This window comes from Oncorhynchus tshawytscha, linkage group LG06 (genome assembly GCF_018296145.1).
Source record: "Oncorhynchus tshawytscha isolate Ot180627B linkage group LG06, Otsh_v2.0, whole genome shotgun sequence".
Taxonomy (NCBI): Eukaryota; Metazoa; Chordata; class Actinopteri; order Salmoniformes; family Salmonidae; genus Oncorhynchus; species Oncorhynchus tshawytscha.
The window spans coordinates 58,812,052-58,837,149 of NC_056434.1; the positions used below are offsets into that span (position 1 = coordinate 58,812,052).

The 25,098-nt window shown below is 44.9% G+C and overlaps 1 protein-coding gene across 4 annotated transcripts in view; it reads left to right on the forward strand.

Moving 5' to 3' along the window:
• The window catches only part of LOC112252769 (protein O-GlcNAcase), a 31,217-nt gene extending 12,964 nt beyond the window's left edge, over positions 1 to 18,253 (forward strand). For 3 of the 4 annotated variants that reach the window (XM_024424340.2, XM_024424339.2, XM_024424342.2), the window contains 8 exons: positions 661 to 864; positions 3,888 to 4,062; positions 9,802 to 9,887; positions 14,266 to 14,370; positions 14,612 to 14,703; positions 14,929 to 15,121; positions 15,453 to 15,612; positions 15,983 to 18,253. In XM_024424340.2, coding sequence (XP_024280108.2) covers positions 661 to 864; positions 3,888 to 4,062; positions 9,802 to 9,887; positions 14,266 to 14,370; positions 14,612 to 14,703; positions 14,929 to 15,121; positions 15,453 to 15,612; positions 15,983 to 16,119 — 1,152 coding nt within the window. In that variant the 3' untranslated portion in view covers positions 16,120 to 18,253. Of the gene's footprint in view, positions 1 to 660; positions 865 to 3,887; positions 4,063 to 9,801; positions 9,888 to 13,840; positions 14,371 to 14,611; positions 14,704 to 14,928; positions 15,122 to 15,452; positions 15,613 to 15,982 lie in introns of those variants that run through there. The other variant, XM_024424341.2, reaches the window with a different exon arrangement.
• The last annotated feature ends 6,845 nt before the right edge of the window (positions 18,254 to 25,098 follow it).

The window sequence follows — 25,098 nt, forward strand, 5'->3', positions numbered from 1 at the left end:
CACTGTGTTCTTGGGGACCTTCAATGCTGTAGAAATGTTTTGGTATCCTTCCCCAGATCTGTGCCTCAACACAATCCTGTCTCGGAGCTCTACGGACAATTCCTTCGACTTCATGGCTTGGTTTTTGCTCTGACATGCACTGTCAACTGTAGGATATTATATAGACAGGTATGTGCCTTTCCAAATCATGTCCAATCAAATGAATTTACCACAGGTGGCCTCCAATCAAGTTGTAGAAACATCTCAATGATGATCAATTGAAACAGGATGCATCTGTCCTCAATTTCATGTCTCATTGCAAAGTGCCTGAATACTTGTGCAAATAAGGTATTTCTGTTGTTTTTTTAAATAATTTGCAAACATTTCTAAAAACCTGTTTGCTCAGGATTTTTATTTAATACATTTTGTAATAAGGCTGTGAAGGAACAAAATGTGGGAAAAGTCAATCAGTCTGAATACTTTCCGAGGGCACTGTTACATACAAATGTCTTTGAAAGTAATTGAAATACCCATAATTGTATTTGAACCCAGGTGTGTGTGTGTGTGTGTGTGTGTGTGTGTGTGTGTCTGACAATTACATACAAAGCTACTCAGATTATCCAAAGGGACTTACAATTAAATTACATATGTTCAAACAATTACATTTTGTTTGTCTTTCAGGATGTTTTTGTGCTTGGTCCCAATGAGAAGGTATTGTACACTGCAGAGTCTCTTTCTTTGGAGGACCTGATCCTGCTGGCTGAGCTCTTCTACCTGCCCTATGAGTACGGACCCAAGGCCCTACACATGCTCAAGGAGTTCAATTGGCTCCGGGCTAACTGCAGCACCGTCGGTGTCGACTGCAAGGGCAAGGAGCCAGAAAAGGTAGGTGGGGGGATACCTAGTCAGTTCCACAACTGAGTGCATTCAACCGAAATGTGTCTTCCGCATTTAACCCATAAAAGTCTTAAGCCCTCTGTCTAAGCCGAGGGAGGGGTTCTACTAAGCTATATGGAATTGCTTTAAGAGTGTCATACCAAGCATCATTTTGTGGTTTGATTTTGAATTTTAAAACCCCTTGAAGTATCAAAATATATATATATTTTTTAATTTATATTATTTTTGACCTTACTGCTATTAGCCAGTACAAACGCATTGAATAACAGATTAGCTACATGGAAAATCAGTTTGTGGAAGTTTGAACTGTCCTATAAGAAAGATCAGGAAACATTTGTTATTTATGACATTTTTTGGGCTCTAAACAGTATCTTATTTATTTATCTATAATTTGTTTGGTACTGGGGGCAATGGTTCCCTCTGCGTGGTAGTCCAGGGGGAGCTGCGCAGAAGTAATGTCAGCCTGCGCAGAGAAGCACGAGATTTAAATAACAGTATTGAAGTTCACTCTATCAATGTTTCCCTTTACTGTGGAAATTGTGATCGAACCAATGCAATATTAGCGACTTTCAATGCAACATACCTAAACAAGGTTTTGATGTAGACAGAATGCATAGGAGTAGGATTATTTTGCATTGAAAGGCATGAAGGGGACCTTCTAAACAGGTCAACATTCACAAGAGCCAGACGGATTACCAGGACATGTACTGCGAGTATGCGCCGACCAACTGGAACGTGTCTTCACTGACATTTTCACCCTCTCAGAGTCTGTAATACCAACATGTTTTAAGCAGACCGTTATAGTCCCTGTGCCCAAGAACACCAAGGTAACTAGAGCATCTTGTTTCTAATGGTCTGAAGGTCTTTAGGTGTCTTTTGGCAAACTCCAAGCAGGCTGTCGTACCTTTTACTGAGGAGTGGCTTCCGTCTGGCCTGATATATATATATATGAGGCCTGATTGGTGCAGTGCTGTCACCTCCCTGAACAAGATCCTTATCCCCCGATTGCTCAATTTGGCTGGGTGGCTCTAGGAATAGTCTTGGTGGTTCCAAACTTCTTCCCTTTACTGTGTTCTTGTGGACCTTCGATGTTTTGGTACCCTGCCCCAGATCTGTGCCTTGACACAATCCTGTCTCTTTTTTAAAGTCATTTATTGCTTTGAACAACACAACATTTTCAGTCTCCTCCTTGTCCTTCAGTGGATAAACTGGTTAATGTTTTTTTCAAAATTATCATGGAATGTAGGCCTACATTGAACACCACACATTGGCAGCTACTGTCAGCTTTTCTATCGTTCAGGCATTTCCATGTTAAAATGTTATGGGATGCATTTTCTCCATTGTTTTTGATGGTAGGCCCCTCCTGGTAGGCCTATTATGAACAAATAGCCACAGTAGCCTACTTGATCACTGTTAGTTTGAACTTAAAGCGAGTACAGCCTCAGTGTTCAGGGTAAACGCACACCGGAAGTTGCACGTATTTTGTGCTCAGCAGACCTGAAATTTGCTCAGTGTCGGAAAAACTGAGGCATCATTGGCCGGGGGACCTTCAGACGAGTCTTGTGAGGCCTGTGGGTGTCCTAGAGAAAAACAACCAACATATTTGTGAGAGGGGTCACCTTTCCATAGAGGTGTCATAATAGTTTGTAGGCCCAACTGTTCAGACGCTACAGGCGATTTTGTGAGAATACTGATTTTTAAGGATGTCCAATGGTCTGACAAACACCGCTCTCTAGCTCTGTCACCTTTTTCCCGCAGATGCCAAAAAACATATCTCTAGCTTTAACTAAAATTTTTATGGGGATTATTATTATTATGCTGATTAGATTTCAGTGGGTGCGCAGAATGGCAGATTGTTCCATCTTCCACCGGCTCTGGGATTCGAACCAGCGCCCTTCCAATTACTAACCCAACGCTTTTAACCTCCAGGCCACCCAGGTATTGGTAGAGAGGAGGGAGATTCTATTTATGTTAATTGTGTTAGTCATTACATCTTTTCTGATATTCAGAGCTGAAAAATATTCAGGGTTGATGGTGGTGACGACTGCGGTACAAAATGGTGTGTGTGGTATCCTGAGAGGTCTACCCCGGGGGGTGGTAATAGAAGGGAGGTACGTGCTGCAACGTTGGCTCCCTCTGCTGGGAGTACACGAGCTGGGCACCCCGACATAGATAGCTCTAAGTGGAGGTAATTAGGGGAAGTGCCAACCAGCTGTGGAGGACTCATAAAAGGAGCACTGTGGCACACCGCCGGAGAGACCGACACAGAACCAAAGCTGAGAAGAAGGACTGAGCCAAACCTATGTGCTTTTCTTTGTTATGTTTATTTTATGGCCTAGTAAAGTTGTTTGCTGACTAAAACCTCCCGGTCTCTGTGTTAATCTCTGCACCCTCAACCCAACACCCCACAGTTTACCACAGGTGGTTGTGTAGTGTCTCTAAGCAGCCATTGAGATGTTTGTCTAAAACACCGAAACTTGATCCATGCAGTGGCACACACACTGGAAAGTCGATACATTTAGTTCTGTCCAAGGCTGTGGATGAGTTCTGTCAGTGACCATGTTACCATTGGATATGTCTTTTAAAAGAGTCTCAACTGGCCCATGTTCATTAGTAGGACTAATGGTGGTCATGTGATCAAGGTCACAGTTATCATTTTTCAAATAGCCCACTTAAAAAAAAATCATCTCCACTCTGGACTGGAGGCAACTGCATGTGTCATATTTTTTAAAGCCCGGCGGTCCTGTTTTCAGTCAGCTGTTTGTTCCACAACACAAAATTCTAAAACTTCCTGGTTTTTCCTCATATTGTCTATATCGGCTGTTATACCTAAACCAGGCTTACTTTGCTGCTTTTGGGTCAAGTTTATCGACTTTGAAATTAAATTGAAGGTTCTATTATTTTCATTACGGTCTTCATCCATAGTCGTCGATTACACAGTTAAACAAAAATCATCATAGCCCCTTCTGTTATGTGCCCTAATGAACACCACCCTGTTTCCTGTCCTCCAGGTAGTAGAGTGGCAGTCCCGGGCGGAGAGGTTTGAGGAGATGTGTTGCTCGGTCATCCAGATGTTCACCAGGCTGTCTAACTCAGCCAACCGCACCATCCTCTATGACCTCTACCCCTACATCTGGGACATCAAGAGCATCATGTCCATGGTCAAGTCCTTTGTCCAGTGGCTAGGTATGCATGGACACACACACTCTCTCACAAACACACACACACACACACACACACACACACACTGAACAGGTACATACGGTATGGACACCTGAAACGGTACAGCTTGACTCCGACTTCTCAGAGCCTCAAACAGTAAGTGTAGGACATGAAACACACATACAGTACTTGTCAAAAAATTTGGACACACCTACTCATTCCTGGGTTTGTCTTTATTTTTACTATATATATATATACGAGCATATTATATATATATATATATATATATATAATATTTATCATTATTTTTTCTTTTTTTTCTACATTGTATCATAATAGTGAAGACGTCAAAACTACACTGCTCAAAAAAATAAAGGGAACACTTAAACAACACAATGTAACTCCAAGTCAATCACACTTCTGTGAAATCAAACTGTCCACTTAGGAAGCAGCACTGATTGACAATAAATTTCACATGCTGTTGTGCAAATGGAATAGACAACAGGTGAAAATTATAGGCAATTAGCAAGACAACCCCAATAAAGGAGTGCTTCTGCAGGTGGTGACCACAGACCACTTCTCAGTTCCTATGCTTCCTGGCTGATGTTTTGGTCACTTTTGAATGCTGGCGGTGCTTTCACTCATGAGACGGAGTCTATAACCCACACAAGTGGCTCAGGTAGTGCAGCTCCAGGATGGAACATCAATGCGAGCTGTGGCAAGAAGGTTTGCTGTGTCTGTCAGCGTAGTGTCCAGAGCATGGAGGCGCTACCAGGAGACAGGCCAGTACATCAGGAGACGTGGAGGAGGCCGTAGGAGGGCAACAACCCAGCAGCAGGACCGCTACCTCTACCTTTGTGCAAGGAGGAGCAGGAGGAGCACTGCCAGAGCCCTGCAAAATGACCCCCAGCAGGCCACAAATGTGCATGTCTGCGCAAACGGTCAGAAACAGACTCCATGAGGGTGGTATGAGGGCCCGATGTCCACATGTGGGGGTTGTGCTTACAGCCCAACACCGTGCAGGATGTTTGGCATTTGCCAGAGAACACCAAGAATGGAAAATTCGCCACTGGCACCCTGTGCTCTTCACAGATGAAAGCAGGTTCACACTGAGCACGTGACAGACGTGACAGAGTCTGGAGACGCCGTGGAGAACGTTCTGCTGCCTGCAACATCCTCCAGCATGACCGGTTTGGCGGTGGGTCAGTCATGGTGTGGGGTGGCATTTCTTTGGAGGGGGGCGCACAGCCCTCCATGTGCTCGCCAGAGGTAGCCTGACTGCCATTAGGTACCGAGATGAGATCCTCAGACCCCTTGTGAGACCATATGCTGGTGCGGTTGGCCCTGGGTTCCTCCGAATGCCAGACAATGCTAGACCTCATGTGGCTGGAGTGTGTCAGCAGTTCCTGCAAGAGGAAGGCATTGATGCTATGGACTGGCCCGCCCATTCCCCAGACCTGAATCCAATTGAGCACATCTGGGATATCATGTCTCGCTCCATCCACCAACACCACGTTGCACCACAGACTGTCCAGGAGTTGGCGGATGCTTTAGTCCAGATCTGGGAGGAGATCCCTCAGGAGACCATCCGCCACCTCATCAGGAGCATGCCCAGGCATTATAGGGAGGTCGTACAGGCACGTGGAGGCCACACACACTACTGAGCCTCATTTAGAATTGTTTTAAGGACATTACATCAAAGTTAGATCAGCCTGTAGTGTGGTTTTCCACTTTCATTTTGAGTGTGACTCCAAATCCAGACCTCCATGGGTTGATAAATTTGATTTCTATTGATCATTTTTGTGTGATTTTTGTTGTCAGCACATTCAACTATGTAAAGAAAAAAGTATTTAATAAGAATATTTCATTCATTCAGATCTAGGATGTGTTATTTTAGTGTTCCCTTTATTTTTTTGAGCAGTGTATATAATAACACATGGAATCTTATAGTAACCAAAAAAGTGTTAAACAAATCAAAATATATTTTATTTGAGAACGAGAAACAAGAAGCACAAGCATCTCGCTACACTCTCATTAATATCTGCTAACCATGTGTATGTGACAAATACGATTTGATTTGAGCTGGTTGAGAGAATGCCAAGAGGGTGCAAAGCTGTCATCAAGGCAAAGGGTGGCTACACTGAAAAATCTGAAATACACTTTTTTTGGTTACTACGTGATTCCATATGTGTTTATTTCACCGTTTTGATGTCTTCATTATTATTCTACAATGTAGAAACTAGTCAAAATAAAGAAAAACCCATGAATGAGTAGGTGTGTCCAGACTTCTGACTGGTGATGTAGGTATGGGAAAAATATGTCAAGTCTTTAAGCTTCATGGTGAAGTCTCATGGTTAGTTTAGATAAGCTCAATACATACACAAAGGTGAATATCATTTTGGTAAGCTTCTGTATGAGCATTAAAGATATGTGTTTGGCCACATTGCAGTTTCTCCATGATAAGATTGATAGTGCCACAGTATGATCTTTCATCTGCCATCCAGTCTTTGGTAGTTTAGTCATGTACATAGGGGCGGCAGGGTAGCCTAGTGGTTAGAGCGTTGGACTAGTAACCAGAAGGTTGCAAGTTCAAACCCCCGAGCTGACGAGGTACAAATCTGTCGTTCTGCCCCTGAACAGGCAGTTAACCCACTGTTCCTAGGCAGTCATTGAAAATAAGAATTTGTTCTTTAACTGACTTGCCTGGTTAAATAAAGGTAAAATAAAAAAATATAAATATTAATGAATCATCTGAACATGTACTGTATCTATAGTGCCCACTCCCCAGTCTGCTTAACAGATGATTAAGCATGTTTGTGGACTTGGTAATGCAACATTTTAATCTCTGTCGCCTTTCACCTGTGTTCAAGGTGAGTCTAGAGCAGACAGACTCACTCAGATAGACTCACTCTTATTGTCAGCTCTCCCAGTTAGTTTTAGGATCACTTCGGCTTCACTTATATATATCCATCAGCGACAGACATCGACATCCGCTACATTGCTTTTCAATTGTTGTTTTTATTCCGTTTTAGTGCACTTTTTGATTTGTTGATTTTTACTTTGACTAACTGAATGCCGCTTGCACTGCTAGTCACCCTCTACAGTAACCCTAAATGAATTGGTCCACCACCCCTAAGTGAATTGTCAGTATCAGTAGTGACAGGTCCAGAGATGGGGTACTGCTGCTTGCTGTGTGTGGTGGCTGCTGCGTTCACACACACACACACACACACACACAGACAGAACCTGCTGCCAGCCTGTGTCTGGGGGGTGGGACGCAAGGGTAACCCCCCCACTTCCACCCCGCTCTGTGAGCTTGGAGAGCGAGGTGACTGACAGTGAAAGGCCATTCTGGTGCATGAACAAAGATAGTGATCGAATATCTGAGCCAATTTTATTATCGATCCGCATTGAAACGATTCATTTCATAAAATGCCCTCACTGAGTAATGCAGAGGTCAGCAAAGTCTGTGCCGAGCCTATTCTCAGCACATGCTCTATGTACCAGTGTTATTGATGGCTCAGAGTGCTTAGCCTCCACTGAATACTTTCTTCTAGCTGTATCAAAGCACATACTCCTTGAAATTAAAATCACTCCAACTCACACACTACTCACGGATGCATGAACGCACATGTGCGCACAGACACACTTCACCTGCATGTAACATGTCTTGATAAGAGTCAGAACAACATTTCTGTGAGTGATCTTCTGTAGCCATTGGAAGCTATTTTGATCAACCCTGAAGCACCAGCATGGCCTGTATGTTACACAATAACCATGTTTCATTCACAGGTTTTTGTCCAGAGCTGAGAGCTCTAACCTATACAGTACACAGCAGGCAGCAAACCCACACTGGCAGAACTACAGCTAATTCGAAGCTATAACGGCGTTATGAAGCCTTAAACCAGTAGAACAATTTAGACGCTAGAGAACCATTTTGTAGGTCTTTCTAAAGCGTGACCAGCTGTGGGCTAGCTAGACCAGAACATAAAGCAATCTAAAGGCTTTCCCACATCCGGTGAACCAGTCGGTATGTAGACGACTTGTCGCGCTTCTCTATTATAACTAAACTGCGCTCGAGGCCCGATCAAAGAGCTTATGTTCTAAGTATCTGTCCCCTTATTGGTCTGTAGCTGTGCAGCCGGCAGTCAGTCTTACCTCCTCCCCCCCTGGTGTTGTGACTGAGACACATTTACTAACGACTATCTTTTACTGTTCTCTCCCTTCACCGTGTGCAGATGGACAAATCCTCAGTACCAGTTTCTACTGCTAGTGGATCACCACTGGCCAATGTCTGCGCAGGCCACCTTTTCTGATTTGGTTATTGTTTTTAATTGTTTTTTTGATTTTCATATCAGATCTGGATGTTTTGATATGGGTGATGGAATGACAGTCACATTTTGCGCAGCGAACTTGAGGAGCGGAGAGATAAACGTTAATGTTTTAGATCTTCTTTTCTCTGGCGCCATTCATTTCTCTCTAACATGTTTGTTTTTACAAGTAGGCCTTTTCATGGAAGAGGCTTAAACCAGCACTGGATGCACCTACACACTGGAGTTCACATCTGGCTTTCAGAATGTTAGTTTCTCTACTGTCCCTCCCAGTCTGGTGTGTACTAACTATAGTACACACCGTATTTTCCAAATGCTGCTTTGAAAGTGACTAGTCGTTTGTTCACAAAAGCGACGAGCAACTTGCATTGCAATGTGAAACACTGAGACAAACAACTGTGAAATAACTGTTGTTTTATTTACATAGATATGTGTCTCCAATAATTATTTGATATCAACAAATGGCATGTGGTGGTGCTTTACTCCCAAGCACCTGAAAGCGAGCTGTGAATTCCTCCCTGTGGATGCATCTGTATGCTGAGTGGGGCCAGCCTCACCAGTGGAAGTGTTCTAGGTGTCAGGGTGAGGTTGCTACTGGATGTTTATAGCAGGAGCGTTGACTCTTCTGTCCTCTTCTCGCGCTGTGTCTGTCTCGTCACATGACAGGAGACCTCATCACCAGGTTTGGGATCGTCTATCAATCTGATCTTACTCTATAGCACCTTTTTTTGTCACAAACTGCTTCACAAGCACAGCAACCAATGATGGCAATGGCAATCATTCATATGTTTTGAAAGGTGTGACTGACAATAATAGGTTCAAGGTTGCTCTCGTAAGAACGGAGCGGCGTGCCAACACCAAAGTAGGTGTATAGGCACTTGAGGTGCACTGAACTTTGCACCCCTTTTAGTTTTGTGTCTTTGCACAGAGCTGTCCTCTCCCAGTTGTCCTCTCTTCCTGTTTTGAGTCCTGCTCCCTGGTCATGTGATGAGGCGGGTTAGATGAGAATGTGACTTCAGATGAGGTGCCGGGGGGCAACGGCAGCTGAAGCTTACACGGTAGGACGAGTTCCCCCTAGACACTGATCCAAGGTCAGATTAGGCTAGTTAGAGCGTGAATGACTTGGAAGTTCTCACTGCAAGTGAACCGGAATCCGACTATCGAATTGATTCAGGCTTTATAACCTCAATGATTCCTCCCAGTTGAGAAACACCAAAGTAAGCTTTAGTTGCTCGAGCCCAACGTCCAACCAAACCATTTTCATACGAATATCATTTTTTTTAAATATAATTTAAAAAGCATTTTCTTTGGAGTGATAGGTTATCATTATTTTACAAAGTCCCCCCCCACCTGCGACCTGTCAGTTAGTCCCGTTTTATCTCTGGTCCCCATGGTAATGCTGTGTCCCTCCGCCACTGTGTGCTCCTAACAGGGTGCCGTAGTCAGGCTACTGCACAGTTCCTTAGTGGAGACCAAGAGCCTTGGGCCTTTAGGGGCGGTCTAGCAGGAGAGTTCCAGGTATATGCTTACGCACTGACTTCACAGATTATAAAACTGTTTGTAATGCTAGTAAAGAAAATGAATTACGGGTTTTGTGTTGAAGAGAAAGTGGTTTGTTGCGCAACAGCAGATGTGAAAGGGTTTGGTCTGTCTAAGGTGGGCTGATCATGACTAGGAAGGGCTATACCTCTGAATCATGAGAATTTTTTTATAAAATGTCCATGTCTTGGACAGTGTGCCTGTAAGTTTCTGAAGACATTGGTCCAACCAGCATCCGGTATGGTCTGATCAGTCTGAAAAGGGCGAACTGACACCATAAAAAGCTGAAGGAGTCCCTCCAAGGCATTGTTTTTCTCAAATTTGAATTTCTCTCAGCCGACTGCCCAAAGGAGATGCTGCTTTTCCACGGGGCACGCATATTCTGCCTATTCTCTGCGTGGCATTGCTAGGGTTAGATTTCCATGGCATCTCATTTATTTGCAGGAAAAGCCTCGCAAAATTCTACCCTTTTGCACACGCAAGGGTATGCATCGCAGCACCAACGAGAACGCAAGTGACACCGCCCGCCTAGAAAAACTCCATGAGCAAACACGATACTCCTAGACTAAGATCAGATATCCCATGTTGGAATTTTTTTTTTTGTAGTAGTAGTTGATCTTTAAAAGACTCGGTGGTTGGTCTTCAAATAAAAATCAAATGTTATTTGTTACATGCTTCGTAAACAGCAGTTGTGGACTAGCAGTGAAATGCTTACTTAAGGGCCCATACCAACCATGCAGAGAGAAAGAAAAGTAAAATATGTAACAATACTATTAATACTAGATTTAAAAAAATAATACTAACGATAAGTGGGTACCAGTACCGATCAATGTGCAGGGGTCTGAGGTAATGTAGGTAGATACCGTGCATTCGGAAAGTATTCAGACGGGTCCCTTTTCCCACATTTTTGTTATGTTACAGCCTTATTCTAAAATGTATTATATAATTGTTTTCCTCAATCTACACGCAATACCCCATAATAACAAAGCAAAAACAGTTTAAAAAAAAATATGTTTGCAAAGGTATTCAAAATAAAAAACAGAAAACTTATTCACATAAGTATTCAGACCCTTTATGAGACTCAGTTGAGCTCTGGTGCATCCTGTTTCCATTGATCATCCTTGATGTTTCTACAACTTGATTGGAGTCCACCTGTGGTAAATTCAATTGATTAGACATGATTTGGAAAGGCACACACCTGTCTATATACGGTCCCACAGTTGACAGTGCACGTCATTGCAAAAACCAATCCGTGAGTTTGAAGGAATTGTCCGTAGAGCTCCGAGACAGGATTGTGTCGAGGCACAAATCTGGGGCAGGGTACCAAAACATTGAAGAACACAGTGGCCTCCATCATTCTTAAATGGAAGACGTTTGGAGCCACAAAGACTCTTCCTAGAGCTGGCTGCCCGGCCAAACTGAACAATCAGGGGAGAAGGGCCTTGGTCAGGGTGGTGACTAAGAACCTGATGGTCACTCTGACAGAGCTCCAGACTTTCTCTGTGGAGATGGAAGAACATTCCAGAAGGACAACCATCTCTGCAGCACTTCACCAATCAGGCCTTTATGGTAGAGTGGCCAGATGGAAGCCACTCCTCAGTAAAAGGCACATGCCAGCCCGCTTTGAGTTTGCCAAAAGACACCTAAAGGACTCTCAGACCATGAGAAACAAGATTCTCTGGTCTGATGAAACCGAGATTGAACTCTTTGGCCTGAATACCAAGTGTCACGTCTGGAGGAAACCTGGCACCATCCCTACGGTGAAGCATTGTGGTGGCAGCATTATGCTGTGGAGATGTGTTTCAGCAGCGGTAACTGGGAGACTAGTAAGGATTGAGGCAAAGATGAACGGCGCAAAGTACGGAGATCCTTGATTTAAAACCTGCTCGAGGGGCTCTGGACCTCGGACTGGGGCGAAGGTTCACCTTCCAACCGTACAACATCCCTAAGCACACAGCCAAGACAACGCAGGACTGGCTTCGGGACAACTCTCTGAATGTCCTTGACTTGCCCAGACTTGAACCCAATCGAACATCTCTGGAGAGACCTGAAAATAGCTGTGCAGCATCGCTCCCCATCCAACCTGACAGAGCTTGAGAGGATCTGCAGAGAAGAATGGGAGAAACCTCTCAAATACCGGTGTCCCAATCTTGTAGTGTCATACCCATGAAGACTCAAGGCTGTAATCGCTGCCGAGGGTGCTTCAACAAAGTACTGAGTAAAGGGTCTGACTACTTATGTAAATGTGATATTTCAGTTTTTGTATTTTTGGAAATGTGCAAAAAATTCTAAAACCTGTTTTTCCTTTGTCATTATGGGGTATTGTGTGTAGATTGATATGGGGGCGGGGGGAGGAATGTTATCCATTTTAGAATAAGGTTTTAATGTAAAAATGTGGGAAAAGTTAACTTTATGAATGCACTGTGTGTACATATAGCTGTGAATAAAGTGACAGATAGTAAACGATAGCAGCAGGATATGTGATGAGTCAAAGTTTGTGCAAGAAAGGTCAATGCAGAAAGTCCGGGTAGCTGTTTGGTTAACTAGAAGTTGTTCAGGGTCCTGTTGGTTCCAGACTTGGTCTTTAGCTGTATCTAATGTTTAATATACTGTCACTGATGAAAATCTACACCCCTTGCACAGTTTTCACATTTTGCTGCCTTAAAATTCAATCGAAAAGGGATAAAATTAGAAGATTTTTTTTCTTCTCCAATCTACGCAATCTACTACACATTTTTAAAGTGAAAGAAAAATTATAGAAAATGGACAGCAATATTCAAACCTTGTCTATGATTTTCAAGCAAATGCAAGTCATGACTGAGACTGGACCACTCAGGAACACTCAACACTTCTTGGAAAGCCATTCTGGTGTGTCATTGAAGAAGATCTATCGCAGGGCTAGGTTTTCAGAAGACTGAGTTGGGTGTTCCTCCAACTTTTTACCTGGGCTTTGGTCCGTTTCACATTTTTTGGGATCCTGACAAACTCCCCCAGTCCCTGACGATGACGAGCATACCCATAACTTAATGCTGCCACCAAATATAGGGTTTCACTCTGTGTTGTATTGCATTTGACCCAAACCTGTTTCTCTTTAAATTTAGGACCAGAAGTTATTGTGTTTGCTGTGTTGTCTTGCAGTATTAATTAACACAGGATTCCTCCTTTTCACTTTGTCATACATGCCTGTAATGTGGAGTGAATGCAATGCTGTTTATCGTCTGTGTTTCCTAAGTATTGTGGTGGTGGCATCATGTTATGGTGTTTGTCACCGTCAGGGACTGGGGAGTTTGTCACAATCTAAAAAAAAATCTAAAAGGAGAATGGCTCAGTTAAAACGTTAGAGGAAACCCCGCCTCAGTCTTCTGAACACCTAACCCTGGATTTTTCAGTGGGAAAATACACATATTTTAATGCCAAATACACACCAGAATTACTTTCCAATAGTTGTTGAGTGTTCCTGAATGATCCAGTCTCAGTCCTGACTGAAATCTGCTTGATATCAGAGACGAGGTTTGAATATGGCTGTCCATCCATGATCCCCAACCAAGTTGACTTACCTGGAGCAATTTTGACAGAACCAATGGACTTGTCCAAAGCTGGTAGAGTCTTATTCAAAATGGTTTCATAAGGTGCTTCCACCAAGGGGGGTGAAAACATACGCAAACAAGACATCTCCGTTTTATTTTATTCGTTTGGAAAATGTTTTATAATTTTTCTTTCACTTTGTTTTCCTACTGATGTACACAACCTACTCCACCTTTTCAATCAAATTGAATATGTTTTTTTTTTTTAAATGACATTTTAAGGCGGCAAAATGTGAACATTGTGTAAGGGGTGTGTAGACTTTCGCGAGGCATTGTATGTTAGAATAGTGTTTTGCTCCTGGAGTTTTGTCTCATTGTCAGCCCCAGCATCATGACTTCTCTCCACAGGAGGGCCACGGGCCCGGCCCTGCGCATCGCGACAGCTCGAAGCGATGCCTTAGACCAGCCACGGGGAATGGATCAGCAACATCTCCTTTAGCCAGCAGCACCTTTTCTGAGACCAAGCCTTTGCTCTTCCAATATACACCTATAACTCATATTCCTGTCTTTAAAAAGAAAACATCCTGTATACACTATGCTCTCATAAGAACAGATGTGATGATTTGCTGCTGCTGTTCACTGTTGAGCCAAAAGTACCACAGAAGCCCAGCAGTAAGTCTTGGACCATTGGCTGGTTTTAGCCTGCCTTTGACATACAGCTGTTGTTGGTGCCACAGTGTCCCAGCAGTAGCAAAGGTGTCTGAAACGGTGAATGCAGAGACCCGGTGCCTGGTGTCAGTTTGACTGAAACGGTTTCTTTTGATCCCCGACAGAGATTTTTGCCGATCGACGGTGCAAACGATCTTTTCTTCCAGCCTCCCCCCGCACTGCCAACATCCAAAATCTATTCCATCAGGCCCTGCTATCCTAAAGATGAGGTGAGGAGAGTTTAAAAAAAAAAAAATTTTTTTTACCGCATTTTCCCTCTACATCAGTGGGTGTGTCTGTGGGTATGGTTGAGTGTAATTTCCCCTCTGGATCACTGATTCCTGTATTCACTCAGTGATTAGCTGAACATACTGGGTGTAACAGCACGCTGTTGGTATTCCCATCTGAGCTATCCTCGTTTTTAAATACTGCTTCTAGGCTCATCTGTGTGTGTCTGTGTGTGTGTTCCAGCATGCAGTGTATAAGATCTGCAGAGAGATGTACTCTGAAGGAGTGGAGGAACTGCCCTTCGGTGGAGAGGAGCCAGACCTCATAGGAGACAGGTAAGGTCTTTTTTTTTTTACATTTTAGTTGTCGCCCAACATTATTTTGAAGGAAAAAAAATGGAAGTGGAGACAATTCACCCTAATGAAGGTTCTATTGAGATTTAAACGATGGTTAAATTATTTTTTTTAAACATTAAATCTGTGCAGCAAAATGATTGGTGGGCTGGAGTTTCTTTTCAATGTCGTATACCTAACTAACAGTATGTTTCTCTGTTTTTCCAGGTTAGTAGGAGGGTTCCTGAACCTGAGTCCAGACTATGGGTTTGTCCTGGAGGACGAGGAGGGGATCTGTGGTTACGCTCTGGGCACCGTGGACGTCAAGCCCTTCGTCAAGAAGTGTAAGATGAGCTGGATCCCCTCCATGCAGGAGAAATACAACAAGCCTGACTGCCAGAAGGACCTCTCTGATGCTGAGGTAGGAGACTGGGTTCACTCTGTTTCTTTCACTTTTTTTTTACTCTAACACACTGACACTTATTCTTTTTTCTTTTTTATAAGCTGTGCAATGAGCGCGATATCTGTTGCCTACTTTGGTCAAATGCACAAATATCCCTTTCACACTATTGAACTAAGCCAATCAGAGCTGCACTAGACTGACTGGCCTGTGAAAGGAAAATAACCAAGCCAGCGCAGTACGGTTCAGCTGGGCATTGTTCCCATGGAATGGGTATTATTGTACGTTACCCTGGACGAGAGCGTCTGCTCAATGACTAAAATGTCAAACAATTTCTCTTTCCTTCCTGTAGAAGATGATGTTGAGTTTCCATGAGGAGGAGGAGGGCCTTCCAGAGTCGTTCCTCTCCAACTTCCCTTCCCTCATTAAGATGGACATCCATGCCAAGGTCATCGATCCCAGCGTGGCTAAGAGCATGATGGGATGCCTGCTTTCCTGCCTCAAGGCCAATGGTAGGTGGTGTCTACAGAACCTGTCTCAATAAAGCACATTTGCTAGTCTATGAATGGTCCCTCGCAACCATCTATGAATCTACTATCGGAAACTTCAGTTGTCCGCATCCCAATTCTAACGCATAAGGATGGTTGTCAAGAGCATGTAGGACCCACTTATTGTAAAGTTGTATTATCATCTCGTAATGGTCCTAACTATAAGTGCCAGCCGTTTTGAGTCATACATAGACGTGACATTATTAGCCTTAAAATAGTACATTAAGGCTCACACATGCTTATAACAAATTACATAAAGCATGTCAGCAGGTTTGAAGTAGTGTTACCGTAACTGTTACTTACTTATGTTAATCTGTTGTTTACCCCCCCCCAGGCTCCATCGGTGCCTTCTGTGAGGTGCGTCAGGCGGACAAGAGGATGATAGACTTCTACAGTAAGCTGGGTTGCTTCGAGGTCGCCAAGATGGAGGGCTTCCCCAAAAACATCATAATCATGGGCCGCAGCCTCTGAGGACAACGACGACATCACGGGACGCAGCTCCTGAGACAGCCCGGCGAGCCAAGCAACCACGGAGCTGTGTAGAGCACTTCAGTCATCTGGGCCTAAGGATAACTGTCTGTTACTTTTACAAACCTACCGGTACTTGACGATTTTACACTTCAACCACCTGGACTAGACAAGGCTAGAGGCATCCCTGTTTTTAGATAGTGATCCGAAACAAAGCGGCTTGTACAAATTTCACTGTGCTGTCACTAGAGGCCCAGAGCTCTGCTGGAATGAAACAGAATCCAAAACTGTAAGAGCCAAAGTAGTCGTCTGCAGCCCTGTAAAGCCGTGTGTTTATGGTGGACGGTTTCCCTCTTGTCATTGGTGTCCAGAGTGGAGTGGCAGTGACTGATCCCCATGCGGCTCCATGAAGTAGGAGCTGGTCAGGTGCCATCTACTCCCATTAGCCTTTCGGGACCATGTGACCTGACTGTCAGCAGCCGAATGGGCGTCTGTGCCTGTCGGGGGGTGTATTTAGATACTGCTGCATCTCAAATTGCGCTCTCTTCTCAATATAACACGTTATTTTTGTCTGGTCGAAGGTAGTGCAGTGTATAGAGTATAGGGAGTGATTTGAGACTTGGCCTTATATCCTGACACTGCACTTTGGTTTAGGCCTAGCTGACGGGGGGGTGTTTAGGGAAAAGGGGCCTTTGAGCAGGTGGTCCCTGTAGCTTACAGAGTAAAGAGCGGTTTATGCTTCCACCTATACTGTAGTTTAACTCCCGAGTGAAAAAAACATTTGTCTCTTTGTGGTGTGTTACAGGTTCCTCAATAGTTTACTTAAACTTAAGTGACTTACATGCAGAGGAAAGCATACGATTGAGTGTTCAAGGAGACGAGAGAGTTATTTCCTGGAAACCCACCGGAGTACAAATTAATAACCTCGAAGAGAGGAAGATGTGGAATTGGCCACGTGTGTTTCCACTCACTAAAAACATGGTTCTCAGTCTAGTCCCTTAACCCTTTTTGTTTTTGGCCATGCTTTTTTTTACAGTGCTATTTTTATGTTTATGTATTGCCTTTCAATAGGACTTTTGTACCTGTGGAGATCTCCAAGGGGCCTATTGCACTGTACTGTAGATCGCCGATGATTACCATGCACTCTTATCTACTGTCAATCCACCTGACAAATACATAAGGGGACATGAGAATGGGATGCGTTCATTTTAGCTTGCCCGGTTGCCCTTGGATGGTCTAAAATGGGCAAACTCCACCCTCCCGGTGCACGCTAAAACGAACGTGCCTCGCCTCAAAAGGTGGGCCATCGGCTCGAAAACGTCTCTCGATTTTTGTTTTTGTTTTTTTGTCACCAATCCAGTGCTCTGGCCCTTTAACCAAGAGAGACGAGCCCTAACCTCCAAATCGTTTTCGAATCGTGAAGATGGGACGAGACGGTTTAGACGCTTCAGCGCTCCTTCTGTAATGCAGCTGCTCTCGTACTCGACTTCACGAGGCGCGGCGAGGAACATGTACCACTAACCAGCTGCTTATCCGGGAGGACAGAACGTTCAGGTAGAAAGATACTATGTAGAACAGGTGGGATTCCATGCCAAGCAGAATGAGGAACCATGTTGGCTGTGTACGCCACATTTCCATCTGCGGCGTCATACGTTGCACGCACTTGAATGTCGAGCTACTGAGCGGCGGCTCTTCTCCTGGTTAGGACACTACCTACATCGTCATGTCAATACCTGATTTGTCTTCTGCCAGCCTGGATGTTTATAAATGAGTCTGAACGTTGAGCTAGTTAGATTGCAGTCCTTTTAGTCTGCTTTATTCATCCAACTCATCGCCCTCTGGACTAGTATTCTATGGTGGACAAGTACGTTTCCCAGAGAGAATAGCAACATGTATCCTAGTTCTCCACTGGTATTAAATGATTTACTTTTCCTTTAGTGTGTGTGTTTATATATATACTTTTGCTTTTTTTTCTGCATCTGCTGATTTTATGTTTAGCTGCAATTTGAAAGGGCTTCAATTATAGGCCTACATTGTTCGTTTTTTTTTCTGGTGGGAGGAGTTTATTGATTAAAATGTACACTTTGTATGTGAAAGGAAAATTGTTGTTAATAAATATTAACTCATGGAAAGGTGATATGATTACTTAACTCGACACCCAGTCATATCAGGAAGCAGCTGCAACAATGTAACAGTTATAACGGTGCACTGGCAAATTATTCAGACCCCTTGACTTTTTCCACATTTTGTTACGTTAGACTTATTCTAAAAATCCACACACAATACCCCATAATGACAAAGCAAAATCTGGTTTTTAGAAATGTTTGCAAAAAAATATTTAAAAAAAACCTGAAATCACATTTCACTTAAATATTCAGACTCTTTACTCAGTACTTTGTTGAAACACCTTTGGCAGCGATTACAGCCTCGAGTCTTGTTGCTGATCCTCTCAAGCTCTGTCAGGTTGGACTGGGAATGTTGCTGCACAGCTATTTTCAGGTCTCCAGAGATGTTCGATCGGGATTAAGTCGGGGCTCTGGCTGGGCTACTCAAGGACATTCAGAGACTTGCCCCGAGGCCACGCTTGCGTTGTCTTGGCTGTGTGCCTAAGGTCGTTGTTCTGTTGGAAAGTGAACATTCGCCCCAGTCTGAGATCCTGAGCACTCTGTAGCAGGTTTTCATTAGGGATCTCTCTGTACTTTGCTCCGTTCATCTTTCCCTCGATCCTGACTAGTCTCCCAGTCCCTGCCGCTGAAAAACATCACCACAGCATAACGATGCCACTTTGGGACCTTCAATTCTGCAAAAATTGGTTGGTACCCTTCCCCAGATCTGTGCCTCGCCACAATCCTGTCTCGGAGCTCTACGGACAGTTCTTTTGACCTCATGGATTAGATTTTCAATTCCCACATATGCTGAGCACTTGTTGGCTGCTTTTTCTTCACTCTGCGGTCCAACTCATCCCTAACCATCTGAATTGGGTTGAGGTCAGGTGGTTTTCGAGGCCAGGTCATCTGATGCAGCAATCCATCACTCTCCTTGGTCAAATAGCCCTTACACAGCCTGGAGGTGTGTTTTCGGTCATTGTCTTGTTGAAAAACAAATGATAGTCCCACTAAGCGCAAACCAGGTTGGATGGCGTATCGCTGCAGAATGCTGTGGTAGCCATGCTCATTAAGTGTGCCTTGAATTCTAAATAAATCACATATAGTGTCACCAGCAAAGCACCCCCACACCAACACACCTCCTCCATGCTTCACAGTGGGAACCACACATGCAGAGATCATCCGTTCACCTACTCTGCATCTCACAAAGACATGGCGATAGGAACCAAAAATCTCAAATTTGATCTCATCAGACCAAAGGACAGATTTCCACCAGTCTAATGTCCATTGCTCGTATTTGTTGGCCCAAGCAAGTCTCGTCTTCTTATTGGTGTCCCTTCATAGTGTTTTTTTTTTGCAGCATTTTGACCACGAAGGCCTGATTCCTGCAGTCCCTTCTGAACAGTTGATGTTGAGATGTCTGTTACTTGAACTCTGTAAAGGAATGAACATTAGACCGGTGGAAATCTGTCAGATGACCAACACAATCACCCGACCTCAACCCAATTGAGATGGTTTGGGATGAGTTGCACCACAGAGTGAAGGAAAAGCAGCCAACAAGTGCTCAGCATATTTGGGAACTCCTTCAAGACTGTTGGAAAAGCATTCCAGGTCAAGCTGATTGAGAGAATGCCAAGAGTGTGCAAAGCTGTCATCAAGGCTAAGGGTGGCTACTTTGAAGAATATATTTTGTTTTTTTTCAACACTTGTTTTAATTATTAAATTATTATTCTACAATGTAGAAAAATGTAAAAATAAAGAAGGTCCCTTAAATGAGTAGGTGTGTCCCAACTTTTGACTGGTAAAAGTGTGGGATCTCTTAGAAATGCCCTTGTTTTTGAAAGAAAACACAAGTTATTGTCCATTAAAATAACATAAATTGATCAGAAATACAGTGTAGACATTGTTAATGTTGTAAATGAGTATTGTAGCTGGAAACATTTGATTTTTTTAATGGAATATCTACATAGGCGTACAGAGGCCCATTATCAGCAGCCATCACTCCTGTGTTCCAATGGCATGTTGTGTTAGCTAATCCAAGTTTATCATAACTAAATAAACATACCAAAATACATCTCAGCTCCGACTCATTTTCAAGTCCTCTCGCGGTTACGGTCCTAACCCTGGAATGGGTAGCACCATAAAGAAGCTGGCTTGATGGAAATGTCCAATGTCCATTTCTCTGTTCTCGTTTTTGAATGGTAACTGTTAAGGTTGGAGTTTCGGGCGGCGTGAGGAGTATTGGAAAGGTATAGACCCTAAGTATACAGCAGATCACCGATTTTCCTCACTTTGATTATGCTGCTAATCGGGCTACAAGTGTTTGAAAACCTTTTTTCAAAATTATAATTCTAGATTAATAATAATCGCTTTGTTTAACAAATAACAATATTTTGGAGATTTCGTTTTCAAATAACGTAAAATGAGCGAGGCAAAAGGCCATTCTTCTTGAACATGGGGTGAGACATTGTTACCGATTTGTAAATAAAGCCAGGTTGTTATTTAGAATGATTTATTAATGTTTTTAGAGGGAGAGAAACCAAAAACCTACAATCTCCTGGGTCTCCCAGTCGAGGCCAGCGTGGATTTTTGAACCAGCATCTGTAGCAACACAGCTTGCACTGCGATGCTGTGTCACATGCTGACCACACAGGTCACGTGCGTAAGCATTGCAAAATAAATGTACACATACAGTTGAAGTCAGAAGTTTACATACACCTTAGCCAAATGCATTTAAACTCAGTTTTTCACAATTCTTTTACATTTAATCCTAGTAAAAATTCCCTGTCTTAGGTCAGTTAGGATCACCACTTTAGTTTAAGAATGGGAAATGTCAGAATAATAGTGAATGATTTCAGCTTTTACTCCTTTCATCACATTCCCAGTGGGCCAGAAGTTTACATGCACTCAATTATTATTTGGTAGCATTGTCTTTAAGAAGAATGCTTGGGGTCATTTTCCATTTAGAAGACCCATTTGCGAACCATGCTTTAACATATCCTCATGAAGCCATCTATTTTTTGAAGTGCACCAGTCCTTCCTGCAGCAAAGCACCCCCACAACATGATGCTGCCACCCCCGTGCTTCACGGTTGGGATGGTATTCTTCGGCTTGCAAGCCTCTCCCTTTTTCCTCCAAACATGACGATGGTCATCATGGCCAAACAGTTCTATTTTTGTTTCATCAGACCACAGGACATCTCTCCAAAAAGTATCATCTTTGTCCCCATGTGCAGTTGCAAACCGAAGTCTGGCGGTTTTGGATCAGTGGCTTCTGCCTTGCTGAGCTGCCTTTCAGGTTATGTCGTTATAGGACTCGTTTTACTGTGGATATAGATACTTTTGTACCTGTTTCCTCCAGCATCTTCACAAGGTCCTTTGCTGTTCTTGGATTGATTTGCACTTGTCGCACCAAAGTACGTTCATCTCTAGGAGACAGATCGCATCTCCTTCCTGAGCGGTATGACAGCTGCGTGGTCCCATGGTTTTTATACTTGCGTACTATTGTTTGTACAGATGAACATGGTACCTTCAGGCGTCTGAGGCCTTGGCTGATTTATTTTGATTTTCCTGTGATGTCAAGCAGAGGCACTGCGTTTGAAGGTAGGCCTTGAAATACATCCACAGGTACACCTCCAATTGACTCAAATGATGTCAAATGATGTCAATTAGCCTATCAGAAGCTTTTAAAGCCATGACAGTTTCTGGAATTTTCCAAGCTGTTTAAAAGCACAGTCAATTGTCACGACTTCCGCCGAAGTTGGCTCTCCTGCCTATTCGGGCGGTGCTCGGCGGTCGTCGTCACCGTCCTACTAGCCACTACCGATCCCTTTTTCGTTTGTCTGTTAGTTTTGTCTTATTAGTTTCACCGGATGCTGGGTTCTGGTGGGGGACATTTTGGACCCTTCTCTCCTGAGAGATTTCCACTGCCTCCACCCGGATCGCCCAGCACCTCGTCCTCCGGGTCGTCCTCGAGGACAGTGGCGGTGCGCTGCGGGGGCCGCGCGTCATAGGGGGGGTACTGTCACGACTTCCGCCGAAGTTGGCTCTCCTGCCTATTCGGGCGGTGCTCGGCGGTCGTTGTCACCGTCCTACTAGCCACTACCGATCCCTTTTTCGTTTGTCTGTTAGTTTTGTCTTATTAGTTTAACCTGTGTGTATTTTAGTTTAATTAACGTCCTTATATGTAGTAGGTTGTCCCGCCCTTGTTTTGTGCGGGATTGTTTTTGTATTCGTGTCATTTGGTGTAGCACTTGTGTTTTATTCTCCGGTCTATTTTGATCCTGTGTTGGATTATTCACCCTGTGTGTTGGGTTGACCGTGTTTTTTGTGCGCCGGAGAATAAACTGTTCGAATCACTGAAACCTGCTCTCTGCGCCTGATTCCACCCACCTTGATAAAACGTGACAGAATCCCGCACCCTCATGGAATCAGCAGGAGCAGCCGCGTCTCCTCTCCCATCGATGGAAGAGAGGGTCCTCCATCACACCAGCGTGCTTCACCGGATTGGTTCTGCCATGGACCAAATGATGGAGAGGATGGATCGATGGGAGAGGAGTGGCCTTCCCACCTCATCTCCAGCACCCCCTTCTCCAGCACCTCCTGTTCCTGCGACCACATCTGGCTCCGGGTCTCTTCGGCTGACACTCCCACGGGAGTATGACGGAACGGCGGCTGGGTGCCAGGGTTTCCTCCTTCAACTGGAACTATACCTGGCTACCGTGCGTCCTGCTCCCTCCGGAGAGGAGAGCGTGAGCGCCCTCGTCTCCTGCTTGACTGGGCGAGCCCTCGAGTGGGCTAACGCAGTGTGGAATGGTCCGGACTCGGCGAGGGATAATTACCCAGAGTTCACCCGCCAATTCCGAGCTGTTTTTGACCATCCACCAGAGGGTCGGGCGGCGGGTGAACGGCTGTTCCACCTGCGTCAGGAGACGAGGAGCGTACAGGACTTTGCTCTGGAGTTCAGGACCTTGGCCGCAGGAGCAGGATGGAACGACAGGGCCTTGATCGATCATTTCAGATGCAGTCTCAGGGAGGACGTTCGCAGGGAGCTGGCATGTCGGGACACTACATTCACACTGGATGAACTCATTGACTTGGCTATCCGTCTCGACAATCTGCTGGCTGCCCGCGGGCGTTCGGATCAGGCCCTGTTGTTTCCACTTCCCAGCCCTCCTGCCTCTATCCCTATGGAATTAGGAGGGTCGGCTTCGAGGGGGACCGGAGGAGGAGTGTCCTCCTGCACCAGTTGTGGTCGACGAGGGCACACGTCCGACCGGTGCTGGAGGAACTTGTCTGGGAGTCGGGAGGGCAGGCGGAGCACTGCTCGATCACCCCAGGTGAGTAAGCACCAGACTCACCCAGAGCTTCCTGTCGGTCATGTGTATGTGTTGACTTCTTTCCCTGGGTTTTTTCCCTCTCTACAGCATAAGGCGCTAGTCGATTCAGGCGCAGCTGGGAATTTCATGGATCGTGGGCTTGCGTTAAGGCTAGGGATTCCCCTTGTGTCGTTAGACCAACCTTTCCCCGTGCACTCCTTAGATAGCCGACCATTAGGGTCAGGAGTAATTAGGGAGGCTACGGTGCCGCTGGACATGGTAACGCAGGGGGATCATAAGGAGCAGATTAGTCTGTTCCTTACAGATTCACCTGCGTTTCCAGTGGTGTTGGGGGTTCCCTGGTTAGCTCAACACAACCCGGTGATTTCCTGGCGACAGGGGGCTCTTAAGGGGTGGTCAGAGGAGTGTTCAGGTAGGTGTATAGGAGTTGCCGTTGGTGCGACTACGGTGGAGAGTCCAGACCAGGTTCGCACTGTGCGCATTCCCTCTGAATATGCCGATTTGGCTATCGCCTTCAGTAAAAAGAGGGCGACCCAATTACCACCTCATCGTCGAGAGGACTGCGTGATAAACCTTCTGGAGAACGCTGCACTTCCTAGGAGTCACGTGTATCCATTGTCCCAGGAGGAGACGGTAGCGATGGAAACATACGTTGCTGAATCGCTGGGACAGGGGTACATTCAGCCCTCCGCATCACCCGTCTCCTCGAGCTTCTTTTTTGTGAAGAAGAAGGATGGAGGTCTGCGTCTGTGCATTGATTATAGAGGTCTAAATTCCATCACAGTGGGGTTTAGTTACCCACTACCTCTCATCGCTACGGCGGTGGAATCATTTCACGGGGCGCGCTTCTTCACAAAACTGGACCTGAGGAGCGCGTATAATCTGGTGTGTATCCGGGGAGGAGATGAGTGGAAAACCGCATTTAGTACTACATCTGGTCATTATGAGTACCGCGTCATGCCATACGGGTTGAAGAAATCTCCAGCCGTCTTCCAATCCTTCGTAGATGAGATTCTCCGAGACCTGCTCGGGCAGGGAGTGGTAGTGTACATCAATGACATCTTGATCTATTTTGCCACATGCGCGGCGCATGTGTCTCTGGTGCGTAAGGTACTTGGGCGACTGCTGGAGCATGACCTGTATTGCAAGGTGGAGAAATGTGAGTTTTTCAAACAGTCCGTTTCCTTCCTCGGGTATCGTATTTCCACCTCCGGGGTGCGGGGTGGTGATGGAGGATGACCGCGTTACAGCCGTGCGTAATTGGCCGACTCTGACCACGGTGAAAGAAGTGCAGCGGTTTTTAGGGTTTGCCAATTACTACCGGAGGTTTATCCGGGGTTTTGGTCAGGTGGCTGCTCCCATCACCTCACTGCTGAAGGGAGGACCGGTGCGCTTGCGCTGGTCAGCAGAGGCGGGCAGAGCCTTCAGTCGTTTGAAGGAGCTGTTCACCAATGCGCCCGTGTTGGCGCATCCGGACCCCTCTTTAGCGTTCATAGTGGAGGTGGATGCGTCCGAGGCTGGGGTCGGAGCCGTGCTACC